At 53.6% G+C, this 17,950-nt stretch overlaps 7 protein-coding genes across 7 annotated transcripts; 5 read left to right on the top strand and 2 right to left on the bottom strand.

Annotated features, from left to right (window-relative positions):
- Positions 1-419: 419 nt before the first annotated feature.
- SODALDRAFT_340827 (DUF1687-domain-containing protein) lies at positions 420-1,005 on the top strand (the record flags this gene model as incomplete). The annotated part of the gene is made up of 3 exons (XM_028612990.1): positions 420-431; positions 503-829; positions 916-1,005. 3 exons carry the CDS (start codon positions 420-422, stop codon positions 1,003-1,005), a joined length of 429 nt encoding a protein of 142 aa, XP_028465441.1.
- Positions 1,006-2,193: 1,188 nt separating this feature from the next.
- On the top strand, positions 2,194-5,742 carry SODALDRAFT_201548 (hypothetical protein). Its single transcript, XM_028607212.1, has 5 exons — positions 2,194-2,439; positions 2,569-3,388; positions 3,480-4,304; positions 4,383-4,764; positions 4,846-5,742. Exons 2-5 carry the CDS (start codon positions 2,578-2,580, stop codon positions 5,624-5,626), a joined length of 2,799 nt encoding a protein of 932 aa, XP_028465440.1. The 5' UTR covers positions 2,194-2,439; positions 2,569-2,577; the 3' UTR covers positions 5,627-5,742.
- SODALDRAFT_201553 (hypothetical protein) lies at positions 5,742-7,607 on the top strand. Its single transcript, XM_028607213.1, has one exon. The coding sequence runs from the start codon at positions 5,858-5,860 to the stop codon at positions 7,139-7,141; it is 1,284 nt and encodes a 427-aa protein (XP_028465439.1). The 5' UTR covers positions 5,742-5,857; the 3' UTR covers positions 7,142-7,607.
- On the bottom strand, positions 7,500-8,512 carry SODALDRAFT_334745 (NADH-ubiquinone oxidoreductase 10.5 kDa subunit). Its single transcript, XM_028612286.1, has 3 exons — positions 8,363-8,512; positions 8,115-8,221; positions 7,500-8,004 (listed from the first exon to the last, which is right to left on the bottom strand). Exons 1-3 carry the CDS (start codon positions 8,446-8,448, stop codon positions 7,913-7,915), a joined length of 285 nt encoding a protein of 94 aa, XP_028465438.1. The 5' UTR covers positions 8,449-8,512; the 3' UTR covers positions 7,500-7,912.
- A 465-nt stretch (positions 8,513-8,977) lies between these two features.
- SODALDRAFT_334744 (UPF0041-domain-containing protein) lies at positions 8,978-10,300 on the top strand. Its single transcript, XM_028612285.1, has 3 exons — positions 8,978-9,305; positions 9,427-9,563; positions 9,670-10,300. Exons 1-3 carry the CDS (start codon positions 9,045-9,047, stop codon positions 9,824-9,826), a joined length of 555 nt encoding a protein of 184 aa, XP_028465437.1. The 5' UTR covers positions 8,978-9,044; the 3' UTR covers positions 9,827-10,300.
- Positions 10,301-10,899: 599 nt separating this feature from the next.
- On the bottom strand, positions 10,900-14,475 carry SODALDRAFT_201517 (hypothetical protein). The gene is made up of 3 exons (XM_028607211.1): positions 13,644-14,475; positions 11,128-13,575; positions 10,900-11,054 (listed from the first exon to the last, which is right to left on the bottom strand). Exons 1-3 carry the CDS (start codon positions 14,128-14,130, stop codon positions 11,044-11,046), a joined length of 2,946 nt encoding a protein of 981 aa, XP_028465436.1. The 5' UTR covers positions 14,131-14,475; the 3' UTR covers positions 10,900-11,043.
- Positions 14,476-16,652: 2,177 nt separating this feature from the next.
- On the top strand, positions 16,653-17,628 carry SODALDRAFT_334742 (CBP4 domain-containing protein). Its single transcript, XM_028612284.1, has 3 exons — positions 16,653-16,821; positions 16,883-17,067; positions 17,134-17,628. Exons 1-3 carry the CDS (start codon positions 16,775-16,777, stop codon positions 17,262-17,264), a joined length of 363 nt encoding a protein of 120 aa, XP_028465435.1. The 5' UTR covers positions 16,653-16,774; the 3' UTR covers positions 17,265-17,628.
- The last annotated feature ends 322 nt before the right edge of the window (positions 17,629-17,950 follow it).

Genomic DNA, 17,950 nt, shown 5'->3' with positions numbered 1-17,950 from the left:
GCACTTCGAGCAACATGTGTTGTGCAGTGAAAAGGACTGGGCGGGCGTATGGGGGGCTTGAGAGTTGGAATTGGGATTGGCGATTCTGGGATATATGACGGCCAAGGACAGGAATTCGGAAGGCATTTTATGAGATGCGCAGTATTCCCGGGCAGTTTATAGTTATCATTCTTAAGCTTGCCATCTCGATAAAGGGGCTGTTTATTTGGTGACAGATACGGAATACCAGAAAACGTTACGGTAAGGTACCTTACGGTACTACTGGAAAACGGGATGTCTGGCTTACTAATCATGGGGCTCTCGAGCTCCACCTTTAACGTCACGTCACCAGGAGATTCTAAAATCGACGTCAAGTCTTCACAAAGAAGCTATAGCTCACCCACCCCTCCCACTCACTCTCTACCTACACACCGCCCACCATGTTCCGATTCGTGAGTCCCACCTCGTCCCTTTCCATAGCGCCCATCGCCTGTCTATCGGGTATATCCTAACGTCTCATTAGCACAAAACCCTCGACATCATCACCCTCTTCCACAAAGTCGGGTCCCCAGCTTCGCAGAGGGTCGCGACTCTCCTCAAGCAGGTCTCTGCCAACGCGTCTAACCCGGCGACCCTGGACCAGGCGAGCGACCACAGTCACCAGACCTCGCCTAAGCGCGCCGAGTTTGAGCTCAACATTACCGAGGAGCCTCCCACCGCCGACCAGGTCAAGACCATCCTCGAATACGTCGGTCCTAGCAAGGTGTCGAGCATCATCGCCGGTGCATCGAACGAGAAGGAGGCGCTGAAGAAATTCGACATGGACAAGAACAGCTTACAGAGGCCACTAGTATGTTCTCCTCTATATTCTCCTCTTTCTCTTTCTTTCCCTTCCGCTTTTCTTGTCTTAGTAGGTGTGGGCTAACCAATTCGCAGGTTGTGGACTGGAATAACGGAAAGGCGACTACCTCTGAGAACGAGTCTGAGATCCTCAAGATGCTCAATGCCTTGAACAGCAGCAAATAAAGACAAGGAGCGTATTCTCTGTACGCTTTTGTAACAATATGTACAAGTCGCTTCTCGATACGCCTCCTGATTTCTCCAAATACATACAAAAGCTTCCCCATTGTACTTCGCATCGGCTTTTGTCAATTTCGAAAACTCCAGCTACTCCGAACAAAGAAATGCCAGGACTGTCTCGACGCCTCCACGTAGCAGAGCAGGCAAAAGTACATGTCGCTTTGCCGCCCTGGCAATATACATGCCATCTCGAGAGACATGTGACCTACCCCGTAATCCAAGAGATATGACAACATTCCATCCCATGGGAATCAGTCGAATCAATTCCGTAGACATTCGAACAAGAGATACATTCGATCACCAACTAAAGATGCGACGATGTAGAGGCAAGTCCAGCTCTGTTTCAAAAGAGTCGGGTTCCTTCAGAGGATTCCATAAGAAAGACAGTCTTTGAATGGGCTAACCACAACAACAAAGGATAAAACGGCTTAGCCATGTTCGGGAGACATAGATCTATGCTCTCAGAATCCCAGTCCAGGTGCCCATAGATTCAACTCGTATTATCGCATGACTTCCTCCTGGTCCTAGCGATTCCACAACAGACAGACATATGCCCGAGATGAGACGAGACGAGCATTGTTATGTGCAGTTGCGGGATGGATGGACAGTAACGAGATGAAACCACAAGGTTCGAGTTTCATAGTCAACTTCTATCATGAAAACAACAAACTGCTATGACACGAACATACGGGCTGCTATTTATACCGGCTTTAGCCCACCAGGACACCAGGAGCTCTCCCAAGGGTAAGAAGCACAAAGCGGAAGAACGGAATCGGAATCGGCGGTTGTTCAACATCAATTCAGAGTGCTACTGTGGATACGGGCCGCCGGTATCCTATAAGGTTGTTGCCTTCACCGAACCACGGCAACGCTCATAGACTGGTTCACCTTTCCGGCACTTCCTAGTCATCTCCTACTCACCCGGCACTTCTAATCACTTCCGGCTCTTACCCTTAACGAAGAATAAATTCTGCCTGCCCCTTTTGCCCTTGCGACCTTCATAAATTCCCCTCCTCGTGTCTTTCCAGACTCAACTCTCACCCATTTTTACCTCTCTCTCTTCTACAACCCTAAACACACAAACCCCTATTTGTGCCCTAGGCAAACTCATCAACACTTGCGTTTTACTCGCCATACCCCCTCTCAACTTGGTATCTTTCTGGTATCTTTCTCTTGAAGTTGATTGTCACCAAATATCACGTCACGTCTTTTGCACTTCTTGAGAGGCTCTCTATTACTGCTATCTCCTGTCTACAGGCGTATTGTCTCTCTGTCTCGCGCTGTTGAGCAGCTCAACGACAGGCACCAAGGCACAGTCCCGGGCTTTTCTAAACTCCCTCTGCAAAAGACTGGCTTTCTTCTACCGTCAGCGCCTCTCAGGTGAGGCATACACCCTGGCCCGTTTATTCATCTATCTTCACTTTGATTTCTACTCTCCTACCTTTGCCTTTACCCCTGTCCCTTCTATGGCCCGCTATCCATCGCCTCAATCTAACACGATCCTACTAGGTTGTCACGATGGCTTCTATCCCGATGCAGAGCCGCTATCCCGGCTCCAACCTCCGCTACGAGCCGGCAGCGCTCGAGAACAAGCTCTATGTCCCTGATTGGAGCTACAATTACCCCACGGGGATTCCTCACAACTATTCTATGGTCCATGACCACTCTGGCCTCCGTCCTCAGTACTACACGGAGAACTATGTGCCCCCCAGCTTCTATCAGCGTGACCCCGCTACCGTGAAGGCCATCTTCAGCACTGACAACGACAAGCACCAGCCGCGTCAGGTGAAGCAGCTGAACGACTTCCCCGAGTCTCGCAACCTGAGACTCTGGGATTCCGAGAAGCTCCAGAACACCGCGAACTCGATTCGTAAGAAGTTCTGGGCTGACATGCGCGACATGCAGACACCCACGTGCTGGGACGACCTTTACACCTACTTTGATGCTCAGGACATCTTCTCCCATGGAGCCCTCAACCTCTGGAACTTGGTGCACCTTTTGTGCCACGAGAACCGGAGCATCATGCGTGACGTTTTCGCCTCCATGTGCTACGAGGTTGGCGTCTGGACCGACGAGTGGCTTGAGAAGGAGGGAAACAAGGAGAAACTGCTGGCCTGCAATGCTCAGCACACTGACATCCTCTCCGTCCTCTCGGATGAGGAGCAGAAGGAAATTAGCGAGCTCCGCGAAGTCGACATGTTCATTGTTCGCGGTGCCTTGATCCACCGGCAGGAGCAGCTGCTGGGCTATGAACGCGCTCTCGCCAGGCCGTTCCCTGCCAACGGTCTTGAGGTTGCCTGGTGTAGTTACTCCGTTCACAACTGGCTCGGTAAGTAAAATCAATTTTTTCTTTCTTTTCTTCCCCCCTCACTTCGTGGCCAATTTTCCGGTGCTGCCAGCTAACCTTCGATGAAATATAGCCGGACAACCTGTTGGTGACAACAAAAACGGGCTTTTCTCCCCATCTTCTCCTCGCCCACTTGTCGTCAATGGCTCTTCCCGAGCCTCGTCCACCGGTACAACTGGCTCGGCTAAGAATGAAAAGACCGCTCAGTCTTCTTTGGTCAATGCCGAACATCAGGTTCGTACGCCTTCCAACAGCAACTCCTCTGTCGTCAACGTCCCACAGTCGAATGCACATCCCATGGGCACCCAGAGTGTCCCTGTCATCGCTTCCAGCTACCCATCTGCTACAGCCAATGGCACCGATGGCTTTATTGGTCAGCTCTACTCCAAATCCAAGTCGAAGCCCCTCCAGCCCCAGGCTACCCCTTTCACGTCCACAGGCACCGGCACTGGCTTCCCGCAGAGCGCATACACAGCTCAGTCGAGTCCATCCCACTCCATGCCCCCTAATGGTCAAAAGTCCGCCAGTTCGGCCAAGGTGGGCGTTTCTGGTCCTGCGACGTCGGCTGTCGTCCCGAGTGGCGCTCCTCAAGCCGCGTCTATTGGCCTTACCCAAAAGACAGAGGTGGTGACCCATCGAAACCCCAGAAAGGCTCCTGCCAATGCATCTGGCCATCCTCCGCACCCTTTTGCCAACCAGCGTGACAACCAATCCGAGTCCAGCAACTCCAGCTGGTCTGGCGGAGCAGGACACAAGGACTCCAAGCAGATCTCGCCCCTTATAGTCCCCCGTCAACGGGCCTGCAGCGGTAGTGCTCGTGACAAGACTCAGGGATCTCACGCAGACGCCGCAGCAGGCAAGAAGCCCACGGAATCTGCGACGTCTCCCCAGAATTCAGGTATGTTCAAACTTCCTTCATAGTCATATCCCGCCGTGTTTTCAAAGACATTCAAAGCTGAAGAAATGTTATGTACAGCCTCGCGTGGCTGGGAATACCATACCAGTGGACTCCACGGGCCGATCTACAGACGCAGCCCTCATAAGAAGAATAATATTCAGAAGACGGGTGGTCGCCATCCTGCCTCGTCCAAAGAGCCTTCTCACCCCAACACCACCTGTCAAAACAGATATCGTCACATTTCCAAAAACCCCGGGAGCAGGTGGGGATACGATCCATGCGATTGCGCTCATTGTGAGGGGCGCAACCGTTCGGTGTTTGTTGTGCTCCATGACCTGCCGCATGGGACGGATCAGTTCAAGGTTGATCGTGTTCTGAGAGATGTCATGTCCCGCTGGGGTCCAATTGATACTATCGGCCAGGTGAACGACAATCCTGGTCGGCGGATGCTTGTGGTGAAGTAAGTAACCGTCCTTGCTCCGAATGACGTGCCCGGTGAAATTGGCGAGGGGCGACTGCTGATCACGATGCCTATTCCCAGGTACATGGATGCATCGCGGGTGCTAGAGGCTGCAGAATCGGAAGATATCTACTGCGATGAGCTCCAGTGCCGGGTTTCCACCTGCGTAGCGCATAATACCGCCTACGGCCAAGAATGGGCTCGCCGAAGAGGGCATTCTGTCCAGGGGTTTCCAAGGAGCCGTGAGGAGGACCGACCCGAGCACTCGCATCGCGATTATACCATGCCGATGCAGAAGAACCCTCAGTCGTACCGACAGAACTCTCGATGTCAGAGTCAGAGCCCGCCTGAGCGTCTGCTGCCCCGCCGGTCCTCCAACTCTGCAGTTGCTCCTCTGGAATCGGGATCTCGCGTCGGCTCGAGCACCATTGGATCTCGCCCAGGGAACAACGGTGTACCCATGGTAAAACAACTGGCTGTCTCCTCTGGGTTCCTTCAGCCAGGCCAGCCAGGCCAATCCGGTTATCCCATCACTCCTCCACGGCCTGCACTTCACGAGCAGTCTGGACAACCTCCTCTGCAGCCAATGATCCCTACCCCCCATGTCACTTCGCCAGCTCCCTGGATCATGCAGGGCCAGTATCATCCGATCTACCATCATCCATTGGCTGCTGCCCAAACTCCTTCGGGGCAGTTCATTCCGACCATTGGTGGCGTTCAGCCGTTCTATCACCAAGTAGGGGCCCGTCACCCTGCGGTTCAGCTTCCTGCTACCGTTCCCAACTCAGGCCAGAGATCCAACGACAGCTCGGTACAGCCTGTCAAGACTCCGGCTTCTGAGAAGACCAACGGCGAGGATTAGCGATCCAAGCGGCCTTCTGAAGAAGCCGTCTCCGACAAGGAGGCTAGCATTGGCAGCTCGGCCATCAAGGGTAACAGTTCTGTTAAGGTCAAGCTGCCCACCAGCTCCAGGGAAGACACCGAGGAGGCTACACACGCCCCTGTCACTCCGGAGCGTGTTGAAACGCGAAACAATGTCGGCAATGATGATGCCAGCGCCTCGGCAGAGTCCTTGGAAAATACCCAGGCTTCCATGGTAGAACAAGACACTATGAAAGAGGTCGCTCATGCGCCTGCGAGCAAGGAGGTAAATGAGAATGACGACAACATTAGTCAGACCACTTCGTTCTGTTCCGAGGCTTCTGGGGGAAGATCCAAGAGGTCCAAACACAGGAAGAACAAGAAGAATGGCCAGCAGAGAATAAACCAGGCTGACAACTCGGAGAAGCGTGCTGGCGAGCCTTTTGATGCGGTCAAGAGCCACCCACCGCGAGATGCTGCTGAGGCAGATGCAGGCAAGCCTGCCGAGGACCAGACGTGTTCAGCTTCCGGAAAGCAGCCTGACATTGCTGCTACGGCAACCGTTGACAATCCTCGAACCCGGAAGGAGGTTAACCGGTCTGTAAACGATAACGAGCCCGTCTCTCCCACTTCCCACCTTGGTCAGCGGAAGAACAACCGATTCCCAAAGGGCAAGAAGGAGACGAGCTTGCTGCATAGAGCTTCCGTCAATAATCTGAAGAATGCGGCAGCGGCTGCTGGTGTCACAAACCCGTCATCTGCCCCGGCAGCTCCTGGGCAGCGAGAAAGCGACAACTCCGAAACCCACGAGCGCCCGCTCGAGACTAGTGGCCCCCCACGGCGCTCGACACCTTCGGAGTGCGAGAGCACCACGGAGACCTGGTACACTTCCAAGTCACGGCAGACCAGCTGCGACTCTCAGGATTTACCGTCCAGATCGGCCACTGCTGGTACCGGAAATGCCGCTGGTGTCGCCTCGCCCAACAAGACGGGAGAAGCCAGTGAACATGTCGCAGCTGAGCCCGTCTCCTCCTCCAAAAGGGCTGTGAGCATGAATCCCCGATCGCGGAACGTTTCTGTGGCTATACCCTACAATCTGTTCGGCAGAGGGCAAGCCCAATCTCGATCTTCAGAAAGTACTGAGTCATCGGCTTCGTCTCAGACGATTACACCTAGTTCTTCGCCCATCAAAAAAGACGAATCCCCTCCGTTGGATAAGAAGCCGCTTCCTGCGGTTTGGCCAACTCCAACGCACGCCATTCCCTCGTCGACCGTAGCGACCTCGGCTCAGACAGGTGCTTCTCGGCAGGACGACGTCACCACTCAGGGCGACACCAGCCTCACTGAGCCTCCAGCCAGCACGGCGGGGGGAAGTCCCGAGAAGAACGGCGCAGGTGCCAGCCGTAACAACAGCGAAGACGAGTTCCCTTCCCCGCAGGCAGCCAGGGAGGGCGCGGATCTCCACTGTCGGAAGTTGGCACGGCGTGGGCAGGATCGGAGCGGGTGCAGACCATGAGCAGACGCTCCTCCACTAAGAAATCCGCAGACGGTACCGCGGGGCAGGTGACTTCTTCTGCTCATACGAGTCCTACGAAAAAGACGAGTGGGGTTGTCGAGTCTGCTTCTCGGGCCGGTTCTCCTGTCAAGTCGGGATCGAAGAAGAAGAATCATGGCAAGGAGGGCGAAGATGGCAGCCAGTAAAATGATATTCGAGTTGTGGGCGAAGGAAACACAAAGAAGGGTGATGGTGGTGGGAGGATGGCTAATGGTAAGCTGGAGTTTTCATTTTCAGAAGAGAGAAAGAGAGTGAGAGAACGGAAAACAAACCCGGAGCCAAGGCTTATCCGGTAACTCGTAGCTAGGGGATCGGAAGCGTTAGCACAAGTGAGATAAGTGAGTACAGCTACCTGAGGTGGTCTAGCTAGGAGATAACGCTTTATGTGAAGGATTTGGCCGAGCTTTGAGACGTTCCATGTTACGAGCAAGAAGAGGTTCCAACATGGTTGGCTGTTAGACAGTCGACCCGACTAAGCTGCTGCAATACCTAGAATGAAATGCGCTGGGAACTGCTTTTCTCGCATTCCGTTCTTATCATACGGTGTCGTGACTGCTGCTCCGTCATGAGTCGCCTTGGCTCACCATAATATATTCGCGGTTCCACAGCCGGATCTCCCTCCTCATCAGGTGGACGCGGATAGAGTCGGTTCGTTTCTAATTCGGCCGGTATAATACAGAACCTCTCATATTCCTCATTCCCTATTTCCAAGGGGATACACTGTATCCATTCTCATGCGCCGGTCTTGACAAGACCGGTTACGGTGTCCTCGATCTCCTTGTCCGACAGCCCCTCGAGGCTCTTCGCCTTCTCGACGCCAAAGTCTGTTAGAATGCCCCAGGGTTCTATTAGCAAATCGGTCTCCGTAGAGCAAAAAAAAATGTGTTCGAGATTCGAGAGATACAGAGCGCGAGGTAGGATGGGCCGCACGAACCGTATCTCGCATAGACCTTCGGAAGAGTGCCGGCTGCTTCACGCAACATTATCGGAGTCTGGGGGTTGTGCTTCTTCATCACAGGGTATGACCGTGTCAGGAATGCCCTGTCCAATGGTGCCCCAGTTAGCTAAATCCTTTTGCGTCGTTGCACCGGAGAGGATGGGGGTCTCGGGAGCAAGGCTCCAAGAAGGAGGTGGAGGGAGGCCGCAAGAACGGGAAAGCAACGGAGTGACAAACGGACGTACCGAGTGGCTGCGCTGTGCTCTGAAGTCTGGCAGAAGAGGAATCGCACCTCCCTGAGGGCGGAGGCGAAGGCGTATTTGGTCGACATGGATGGGCTGGTGAACCGTTTAAGCTGGCTGGTTGGGATGCTATGGTCGCATATCACGACCGAGGAGTTTATGCTCAATGGGCTATGGGCAATTGGCCATTGGCAAATGTCCCGGACATGGTCCGTGCACCGGTATTTCTACATTGGTCACGTGATATCATTGCCATACTGAAGGGAACGAAAACAAAGACCCTCTTAGCCGATCCGGGCAGTTGCCACCTGCTGGCATCCCAACCGTTTATCTAACTGTTGATAACAAAAAGTGGATCCTTCGCACCGACAACGGCGCTCTTGGGCCCGATTATCTCCGCTCAAATCTGGAATCTCAATTCCTCTCCGCCTCCACACCTTCCCGTCCCTATCAAAAGTTGCTGACTTGCAACTACACACTCCGCACTCGCCCCGTTCCTCAACCACCTCCAGAGCCGTCACTTCTTCTCCACTATCCAGGGATCACCATTGAACGTCAGATATCGACACATCGACGCAAAGTCCGTAGCCCAAGGCCAACAGGACCTCGCGTGACCTTCCCCCCCCCCCCCCCAGCCAATTTCGCCCTTTTCTCCCCCAACGTCCTCCAGCTCCCGAAAACCGAGATGGCTCCCACAACCAACTTCTACCGCGCCGCGCGGCCAATCTTCCAACAGCAAATGTTCACCGGTCCCGGCGCGGCTCGCACCGCCTTCCGAAACGCCTACTCTCCCTTCCGCGCCCAGCAGTTCTTCCGCAACGGTTCCAAGCGGTGGCAGAGCTCCTCCGCAGGCGCCGAGGCCCAGGGTCAGGCCAGCTGGTTCAAGCGCATGTGGGACAGTCCGGTCGGTCTGAAGACGGTGCATTTCTGGGCGCCCATCATGAAGGTACGGCGATTTTCTTTCTTTTTTTCTGTCTTCCTGTCCTTCCTTCTTCTTTTCGTTCTTTATTTTCCGGGCGAATAAACATCTTGTCGCGAGGGAAGACTATGCTGACTCCTTTCCACAGTGGTGCATCGTCCTCGCTGGCATCTCCGACTTCTTCCGCCCCGCCGAGAAGCTCTCCGTTACCCAGAACGGTGCGCTGACTGCCACTGGACTCATCTGGACCCGTTGGTGCCTCATCATCAAGCCTAGGAACATCCTGTCCGTTTCCGCGTCCCCCTTCCTCCCCCAACATCCGTCTTGGAGCCGGTCCTGGCGGTTTCCTTCCGCAGAATGACAACTAATCTAATGCGATTTCCCGTCACAGCCTTGCTGCCGTCAACTTCTTCATGGGTATGGTCGGCATCGTTCAGCTCACCCGAATCTTCCTCCACGAGCAGTCCAAGAAGGGCGTCGTCGGTGCCGTCCAGGAAATCAAGGAGGAGGTGAAGCAGGAGGTCAAGAAGGAGACTACCTCCTCCTAAGCTACGCTCAGCCAACCGCTGCCATACTCAAATCCGCGGAACTAGAAATCTTGATTGACCGACACCCGATGCCCAGAATAGTGGGTGTAGAAGCCGGGCTCGAAGGAAAGGCGAAAGATGGCTGCAACCCACATGCATGTGTAAAAGCAGGGGCCATCATTTCTGTTTGAGAAGACGAGTCTGCTTTTGTTGTTGCGTCCATGACACTCATCTGGGACGTGTTTCTCCCACGGAAAAGCCTGGACATGCGAGAACCATCCAGTGTTGTATATAAAACTTATGTCTTTTCTAAGGGATTGAAGGAGAGGGCCTAGCTGCCCTTGTGTGTAGGAGGTCAGCCACTATTCAAGTTCACATTCTTATCCTTCTGCATTTGGACACAGAAATAGACCTTCGTCAAACACGAACTGGAAGAATCCAACAGACCAGGTGGTTCAGTTGCCATCGCCGCAATAGCCTTGAAGAGTTCTTTGTTATTATCATGAGTCCTTTTTTTTTTTTTTTTTTTTTTTTTTAAAAAAAAATTACTCTTTTAATGGACCGCCAGAAACCAACCACATATATCAGAATGCCTCAGATCTAGCACCATGGAGCTTCATGTCATATCTTCAGTATTCCCTCATTCGTCCGAATCCCATCATAACTACCTAGATAGAGTGCGCGCATATAACATCCAAGATAACATCTGATGTGATCCAACTCCTCATAATGCCGACTCTTACACCGACTCCAAGTACCTCCCAGATATATGTCCAGCTTCACATTATAGGTGCAAAACACACCTATATATATCATCTTCTTCAGGACTGGTGTTAGGACCAGCCACCAACTACGCCTCATGTGCAGAATAGCAAAGACGGAGCCAGTATGCCCCTGAAACGTGGAAAACACCCCGTTCGTATCATTTCCACCGCAGCCATCAAAGGTCATGGTCCAGGGGCTCAAGGAAGACCAGTGTCATCATCCATGCCCCGCCTGTCCTGTTGTTTTTCTTTTCCTTTTCCGTTCCCGTTTTCTTCTTCTTCTTGTTTTGACAATCGTGCAACTACCTGGCAAAGTTGCTGTCGTATTGCTTCACTGTCCAACATTACGTTCATCCGTGGCGTGGAATCTCGTTTCGGATGTTTCATCGGTCACTGCGGCAGCGTAGTTCAGTAGTCCCATCCGATCATCTGGCTGGGGAGGTGAATAGTGGCGAACCCCTTCAGCCAGTTTGTTTAACGGAACACTGTCATGAGTTTATTAGTACTTGAAAAAACCCACAGGGATGAAGTGCTTCCGTCACACGTTGGTACACTCACCCTCCTGTTGTTTCCCAAGTTTGGTTCTCGCAACCCGCTCCCTCTGCCGGGGCGCCGTTTTGCTTGTTCGCTTGAGATCTTCTAGTCGCTCCCGTGCCTTGGGGAAGTCTTGGGCTGTAGGTTTTGATATTTTCCCGTCAGTCACCATCTTCACGACACCAACGTTGCCACCATATGCCTCGCAGGGGGGGGGGGGAAGAGGCCACTTGCCAGCCGCGCGCCAGTACCACCGCTTCGCGTCCTCCAAGTTCACGGAAGTTCCGATGCCAACCTCTGTGAAGTAGCCCATAGCATACTCGGCCTTGGCGAGGCCGGCAATGGCTGCTTTGCGCGCCCACAGATACGCCTCCGTGTCGCTCTGTTGGAGCACGCCTTCTGCACCCGTCAAGTACCAGCCACTGAGCGCCAGCTCGGCTTGGTGCTCCTCCTGAGTGGCCGCCTTTGAGTACCACATGATGGACAGCCTGGGGTCGATGGGGCAGCCCATCGACCCATACTCATACGCGCAACCGAGACGGAATTGCGAGAACTTGTAGCCCAGCTCCGCAGCCTGCTTGAACAGCTGAAAGGCATACGCCTCATCCTTGATGATCACGTCGTTCGGCGAGGCTGATTCGTACAACATACCCAGTTCGTGGAGAGCGTGTGGGTTCTCTGGGTCGGCTCTCTCGGCGGCCCGTTTCAACCAGCTTATGGCTTCACGCGGGTTCTTGGGTTGGCCGAGGAGACCTTTCAGGAGGATCATGCCCATCTTGTACATTGCCGGCGTATCCCCGAGAGTCGCTGCCCGCTTGTACCACTGAATCGCTTTGAGCGGGTCCTTCCTGGTCCCGCCCCCTTCCTCGTGCCCTATCTCGCAGCAGACTGCCGTACGGTAGGCCGCAGCCGCATGGCCCAGCTTGGCCGCCGACTGATACAAGGTGAATGCTTCTTTGTTCTCGGGCTCGAGGCTGAACAACCCTCGGCCGAGAGAGTCTGCGTAGACGAACATCGCTTCTACGTTCTGTGCACTCGATAGCTTTTTCAGTATCTTGTTGGCGTCCACCAAGTACCGTTCTCGGGCCCGGGCACGGCTTTTCGGGTCTGGCAAATGCGAGACCAGGACGTCGGAAGCCTCGATAAGTCTCTTCGCCAGTCTCAAAGCGGATTCCTGGTCATTCGGGTTGTTCTTGATGAGAACGCGCAACTGTTCCAGCTCCTCGGGTGTCACCGGAACAGTGGCTGGTGCAGATGAAGGGGCTGACTGGGGCGTATGGGGTTTCTGCTGCTGTGGTATAGGCTGAGCTTGCTGCGGGCCACCGCTCGACCCGTTGTAGTTGCGCACTGGGGCAGGGCGATCGTGCACATTCACCATAGAATTGGGCATGTGACCCGGTCGTATTGGCGTAGGATGAGAGGGCAAGGAATCGGGTCCTCGAGACTGTGATGGGTTGGATGGTACGCCTGGTCGCGGTGCCATTGTCGCTGATTGACTGCCAAGCGATGGGTGACGGTCGAAAGTGTGCATCGCGTAGGAGTTGTTCATTGGGGGTAAAGGAGGCGCATCGCCAGCCATTTCGAACACGGCAGTCTCCGGCTCCCTGAGGTCGGGTTGCGACTTGGCACGGCTCATATTGGAGACACGCTCAGGTCCTGGTCGCAGCTCTTCCGGAACCGCAGGGCCTGAATGTTGACCGAGAGAACCTCGATGCATGGATGGCCCGTCATATTGAAGTGCATCAGAACTCGCGGATGCTGGGTTCCTTGAATATTCGGGATTGCTCATGCGTGCGGGCGTATAATAAGCGTCTAGAACATCACCGACTGCTTCCCCTCCATAATATCCCTGATCGGCATTCTCATATTCTGAGTCAGCAGCGGTGTAGCCTCCAGCAGGGGTCGGCAGGGTGCCTTGGTTCAGGGGGGACACGCGCTGTGTCGGGGGGCGATGACTGTTCGACGTCGATGGTCGGGGTGGCAGTCCACCTGTAACATGGGGTCCATTCAAGGGCATGGTGCCTGTGCGCTGTGGCGGCCCCCGGGCCATGGGGTCGTTCACCGGCATCGTCATACTCCGAGAAGGAGGCCCGAAGTCATCCCTAGGCGGAGGGCGTCCGTATCCGTCATCGCTACGGTACTCCGCCCCGTAAGCAGGACGAGGACCTGGGCCGGGGCGTGGATCAAAATAGCCTTGCTGAGATCCCTGCGGTGGAGGTCCTCGAGGATCTACAGGCGGTCGACCGTAAGGACCTGCAGCAGAACGCATGTTGTGGGGGTTCACGCTTCCGCTGTGATGGCCTGTCGAAGTTGTCTGCGAGATGTCCATACCGGCCATTTGGTTGACCATCTGATTTTCGTGATCGAAATCCGCTTGGCGCTGATGTCCGGGGAAGGTTGGGAAAGCGCCTCCAAAACCTGTCGGGCTCGTGGGGCTCCTGGGGCCCTCCCCCATGGGTCGCTGACGGTGAGCTAAAGCAGTATGAAAGAAAAAAACATTAGTGTGAAAGAACACCAATTAGCTGGCAAATGACACTTACGCGGAGGGTCTGAATTGGCGGACCGCTCATACTGGACAGGCCTAACTGGGCCTCCTGGCGGAGGACGGTTGGCATAGCCTCCTCTATGTCCAGCATGACCTCCTCGGGACGGATACGGGCCGCCGCGCGATGGGTCGGCTGTCATCGACCGGGGCATAGGACCCCCTCTTCCCATTGGCGGCGGCCTGTCACCTCTGCCTTGTCCAGGCCCGTATTGATCTGTATGCGGATAACCTTGGTTGTTTTGGGGAGGACCCCGTCCATAACCTGGATCCTGGTGCTGATGCTGTCTGACATAGTCCTGGCCATAGCCATCATGATGATCATAGTCGTAATCATCGTGGTAACCGCGATCATAATGCTGTTGCGGGGGTTCGACATGGCGAGGAGGTCCAGGCTGGTACGGGTCTCGTGGAGGCGGCGGACGTGGTCCGGCGCCGCCATGACCGTAGGCATGTTGTGAGGGATATCCGCCTTGGTACGCCATTATTTACCCGCCCCCCGTCTCGTGGCCGCCGATTTGGGCTCGCACTGTACGAACAGCCGTTGTGGCTATTGGAGGAAAAGGAAAACGGCCGAGAGAACGGCTGCTGCAAGGCAAGAGCAAGTAAGCTTAAGCAAGAGTCGCAGTTCTCTTCAAAATAAAAAGCAACCTCGCGGGAATGCTCCTAGTGTCGCATCGAGGTTGAAATCGCGGGTTGGTGTTCGGTTGGGAGAGGTCCTTTGTGCGCCTTTGTGGTCTCGGGTTGTGTCGATGGACAGTGTCGGCAGCGTATCTGAACTGCGACGGCAGGGTAAGGAGAGTTCGAAGCGTCGAAAGGCGTCGAGAGACGCAATGGCGAAGCAAAACTAGACTGAGAAAAAGTAGCTAGCGACAGCTAAATCAGCCAAAGTGGCGGCACGTGTGATTTCGCTTAGGTGCGTCGGTATAAGTATATGATTATACTCGTGAGGAAGAACAGGAACGACAGTCAGCAGGGAGTATGCCCGTAATGGAGTCTAGGTCAGCGAATTAGTGTCGTGGACCCGAAAGAGAAGTGGAATCCGTAGGAGTAGAAATTCGAAGGAATATGCAAAACAGAGATTGCACCGCCGTGTATGGCGCAACTAATGCGATTTAGAGTTGAAGAACGCTTGAAAGAATATCGTGCTCCGTAGAAGAAAGAGGGAGTATGGATTATGGGGCACCAAATACGGGCTGATGGGAGAAATTGAAGACAGGACGCATTACTCTCTGTAAGGGTCCGGCAGTAAAATTATGTTGGCAGCTGATTTCGTTGGTCCAGCTGACCTCTGGCCTCTGGCCTCTGACCTCTTCTGACCTCTGACCTCTGTTCCTGCGGCGCGACCCTGGCGATGGACGGAAGACCGGAAAGAGCGGGGGAAAGGGGGGCGGCGAAAGAAAAGAGTGGAAGGGGGAGGGTCACAGGGGTATGTATGGGGCATAAAGTTGTACATAGCGGGAAGGGGTAGAACAACGAATAGCGAACAATGGCCTGAAGAATGTGGGTCTTCTAAAGCGAACTAAAAACTCACAGGTCGTCGGTTACTGGAGCCGGAGGGCAGGGTGCAGCCATGATTTGCTTAGGTACTCCGTAGGCCTCCCACGGTGACTCGCAGCCGCTAGCCGTGAAAGGGGCATGACGAATGGCAGGAGTATCCGTCCTTGGTAAAAGGTAGCTTCCATCCCTCCTCTCCTGAGTCCTAGCCCTTCGCCCTATCCCATAGTCCCACTTAGTGACGGGTACTGTAAACGCCCACAACAGTTGAAATACGGCGCTAAATGGCGGAGCTGACTGCTTGAAGAGGTTCGGGGAACTGACAGTTTGGGACAACCAGCTCATTCAGTGGTGTTCCACCAAAATAAAACAACAACCGCTCAATTCGTTACGTAGTAGTCACGAAGTTTATTGGGGGGGGAAATCCATCATTCAAACCCCAACAAAAAGAACAAAAAATAAGGACGGAGATGTGGAGTACGTGCAGTGATAAATACCATCTGAGCAGCACATCCAACAACATCGCGTTGCCGATCAATTGCTGTTCCTCCGGTTGGAGAAATATAGCACATAAATCCCACGGAACTCCCAGAAGACAAAGCCTCCCGGATGACTTCGGAAGGAACCAAAACCAGGAGGCCAACAGCATCTGGAAAAAGTGCCATGCCCAGAAACATGTTGTGTCCCAGACGGCGGGAAGAGCCTGCCACATCCTGGTACGGGCCCTGTCGATCCGACATCATGCATGGTGCATGGTACCACCAGCGTCAACCTTGAAACCCCTCCAGCATGTCATTGGACCACTGAGCTTTGCTCAAATCTGTCATTCAAATGCCGACAATAGCGGACCATGGACAGCGAACAGCCAAGCGAGCGATCGATGCGTTGTATGTACGGAGTAATTTCAGAGCACCTTACTTTAGAGAGGACAGGCCAAGGTCTCCCAACTATCAGACGAGGGACGAGTAGGCACGGGGGAATCAGCCCGATTTGTCTCGTCTTCGTACCTTATACGCCTCCCGTGAATGACAGCGAGATGTAACCTGCTCAGTACACGTACGAAACAGCCCCTGGCGAGACTCCCAGCTTCATCTGGGATCTCTGGAGGCCGTAAAAGACGGTAACCTCGATGTAGGGAAGACCATGGCCTCCATTTTATGCCTTTGGGTCGAAGGAATTCAGATAGGGCGGCATTCGCATTCATTTCAGGCTGTGTCCAAACAAACTCACAGCTGGGAAGTGTCTTAACGATGATGGAGTCGCTCGTCAGGGAGGTTACGGTTGGGGTACCAAGCTATATGATTGATTTCAAGCAGAAGAGCTTCTTTTCTTGTACGAAAAACATGCGGTTTTCTTACAATACCTACCTATTCTTCCTATGTTGTGTTGAGCCGGGACGTGCCTGATCAATCTGCTGAGTAATCAACATCACCCATCGCTTGGCTTGGCAAATAAGCTCACCGCCTTCCATCTTGACTCCATACCTACCTCAAGGTATGGTAGCGTCATGGCACGATACATGAGGTACCTAGCGCGAAGCCCAAGGTTTAGGTATTCCGCTGCAGTTCTTTCGGCTACACCATTCAAGTGCTCTCCGCCTGGCTGTTCTGTCCTCGACAGCAATCCGCCAATATGGGGAAGCCAGTAAATTGGAGGCTATGGTCCAAGATGCTCGTCACGTAGGTTCCCCCGTTCCGCTTCAGCGCCATCGAGCACTTCGCTTACCAAGCCCTTGTACAGGGGAGGAGTCGTGGTTATCGGCGGCCCGGCCTTGACGATGTGGCTTACTCCCACCGAAGAAGAGCTATTCAAGAGGTACAACCCCGACCTACAGAAACGGAGTCTCGCCAATCGGGAACAAATTCAAGCCGACTTCGACCAGTACGTCAAGAAACTGAAGGAACACTCCAAGTCGAACAAGCCAAGTAAATGCTCAGCCATCGCTCCCCTCTGTACTGCGGTAATCGATTTTCGGCTAACCACCTGTTTAGTCTGGACTGTTTGGGATGAGGACATCAAGTCGAAACAAGAGGCGGCAATATCGGAACACGAAAAGAAGGCCCAGGAGCTCAAGCTACAACAAGAAGCCATGAAACGTGAGGCCGGTCTTACGACCAAGTAGGGAGCAGGCTCCCTCCAACCGCTCCATGTAAAACATACACGTGTACAATGCTGTACTAGGCACAATATGTTGACTCCGGGAAACGAGGCGTTTTGAATTGGGTATCATGAGTAGGAAAACCCAAGGGTCAGGCCTAAGCAGAGAGAAAGTATTTCTTTACAAAACTGCTATGTTCAATGCGCGTTAATAGCTCAAAGAGAGTGGCATCTGTGACTTCATGTTGGTCAGAATCGTACCTCTGGCATAAGCCTCTGGCCTTTGCATGCCAGACTGAAAATCTATCGGAACACAACTCAAAGCCTAGCGGACTAGAAAATAGGCTTCTTAGAAGAACTCTGTCGTAGGTGAATACTAAGAGACATCAAGGTATTGCTACACTACCTTACCTTAAGGTATGCTACTATAGACACCAAGATAGAGCAGGAATGGAAGCCTAAAACGATCGTTCCTAAGATATTAGTGGTACCAAGTAGATTAAGGTATGGGTGAGAACCGGTGAGACTCGGTGAAGCCACCTCACAATGAGGGGCTGATACGGATATTACTAATTCCGCAAGCGAAAAGTCTTGGCAACGCACAAAACCATCTTTCTCCAATAGTCATCACCACCACGCCGCGCAGCCTCACGACGTTAAGCGGACGACGAACGAATCAAGGTAAGTTCAAATTGCAGTTTTAACGAATAT

The sequence above is a fragment of the Sodiomyces alkalinus genome, assembly GCF_003711515.1.
Source record: "Sodiomyces alkalinus F11 unplaced genomic scaffold SODALscaffold_7, whole genome shotgun sequence".
Classification (NCBI taxonomy): Eukaryota; Fungi; Ascomycota; class Sordariomycetes; order Glomerellales; family Plectosphaerellaceae; genus Sodiomyces; species Sodiomyces alkalinus.
This window is presented reverse-complemented; position numbering and strand designations above follow the sequence as displayed.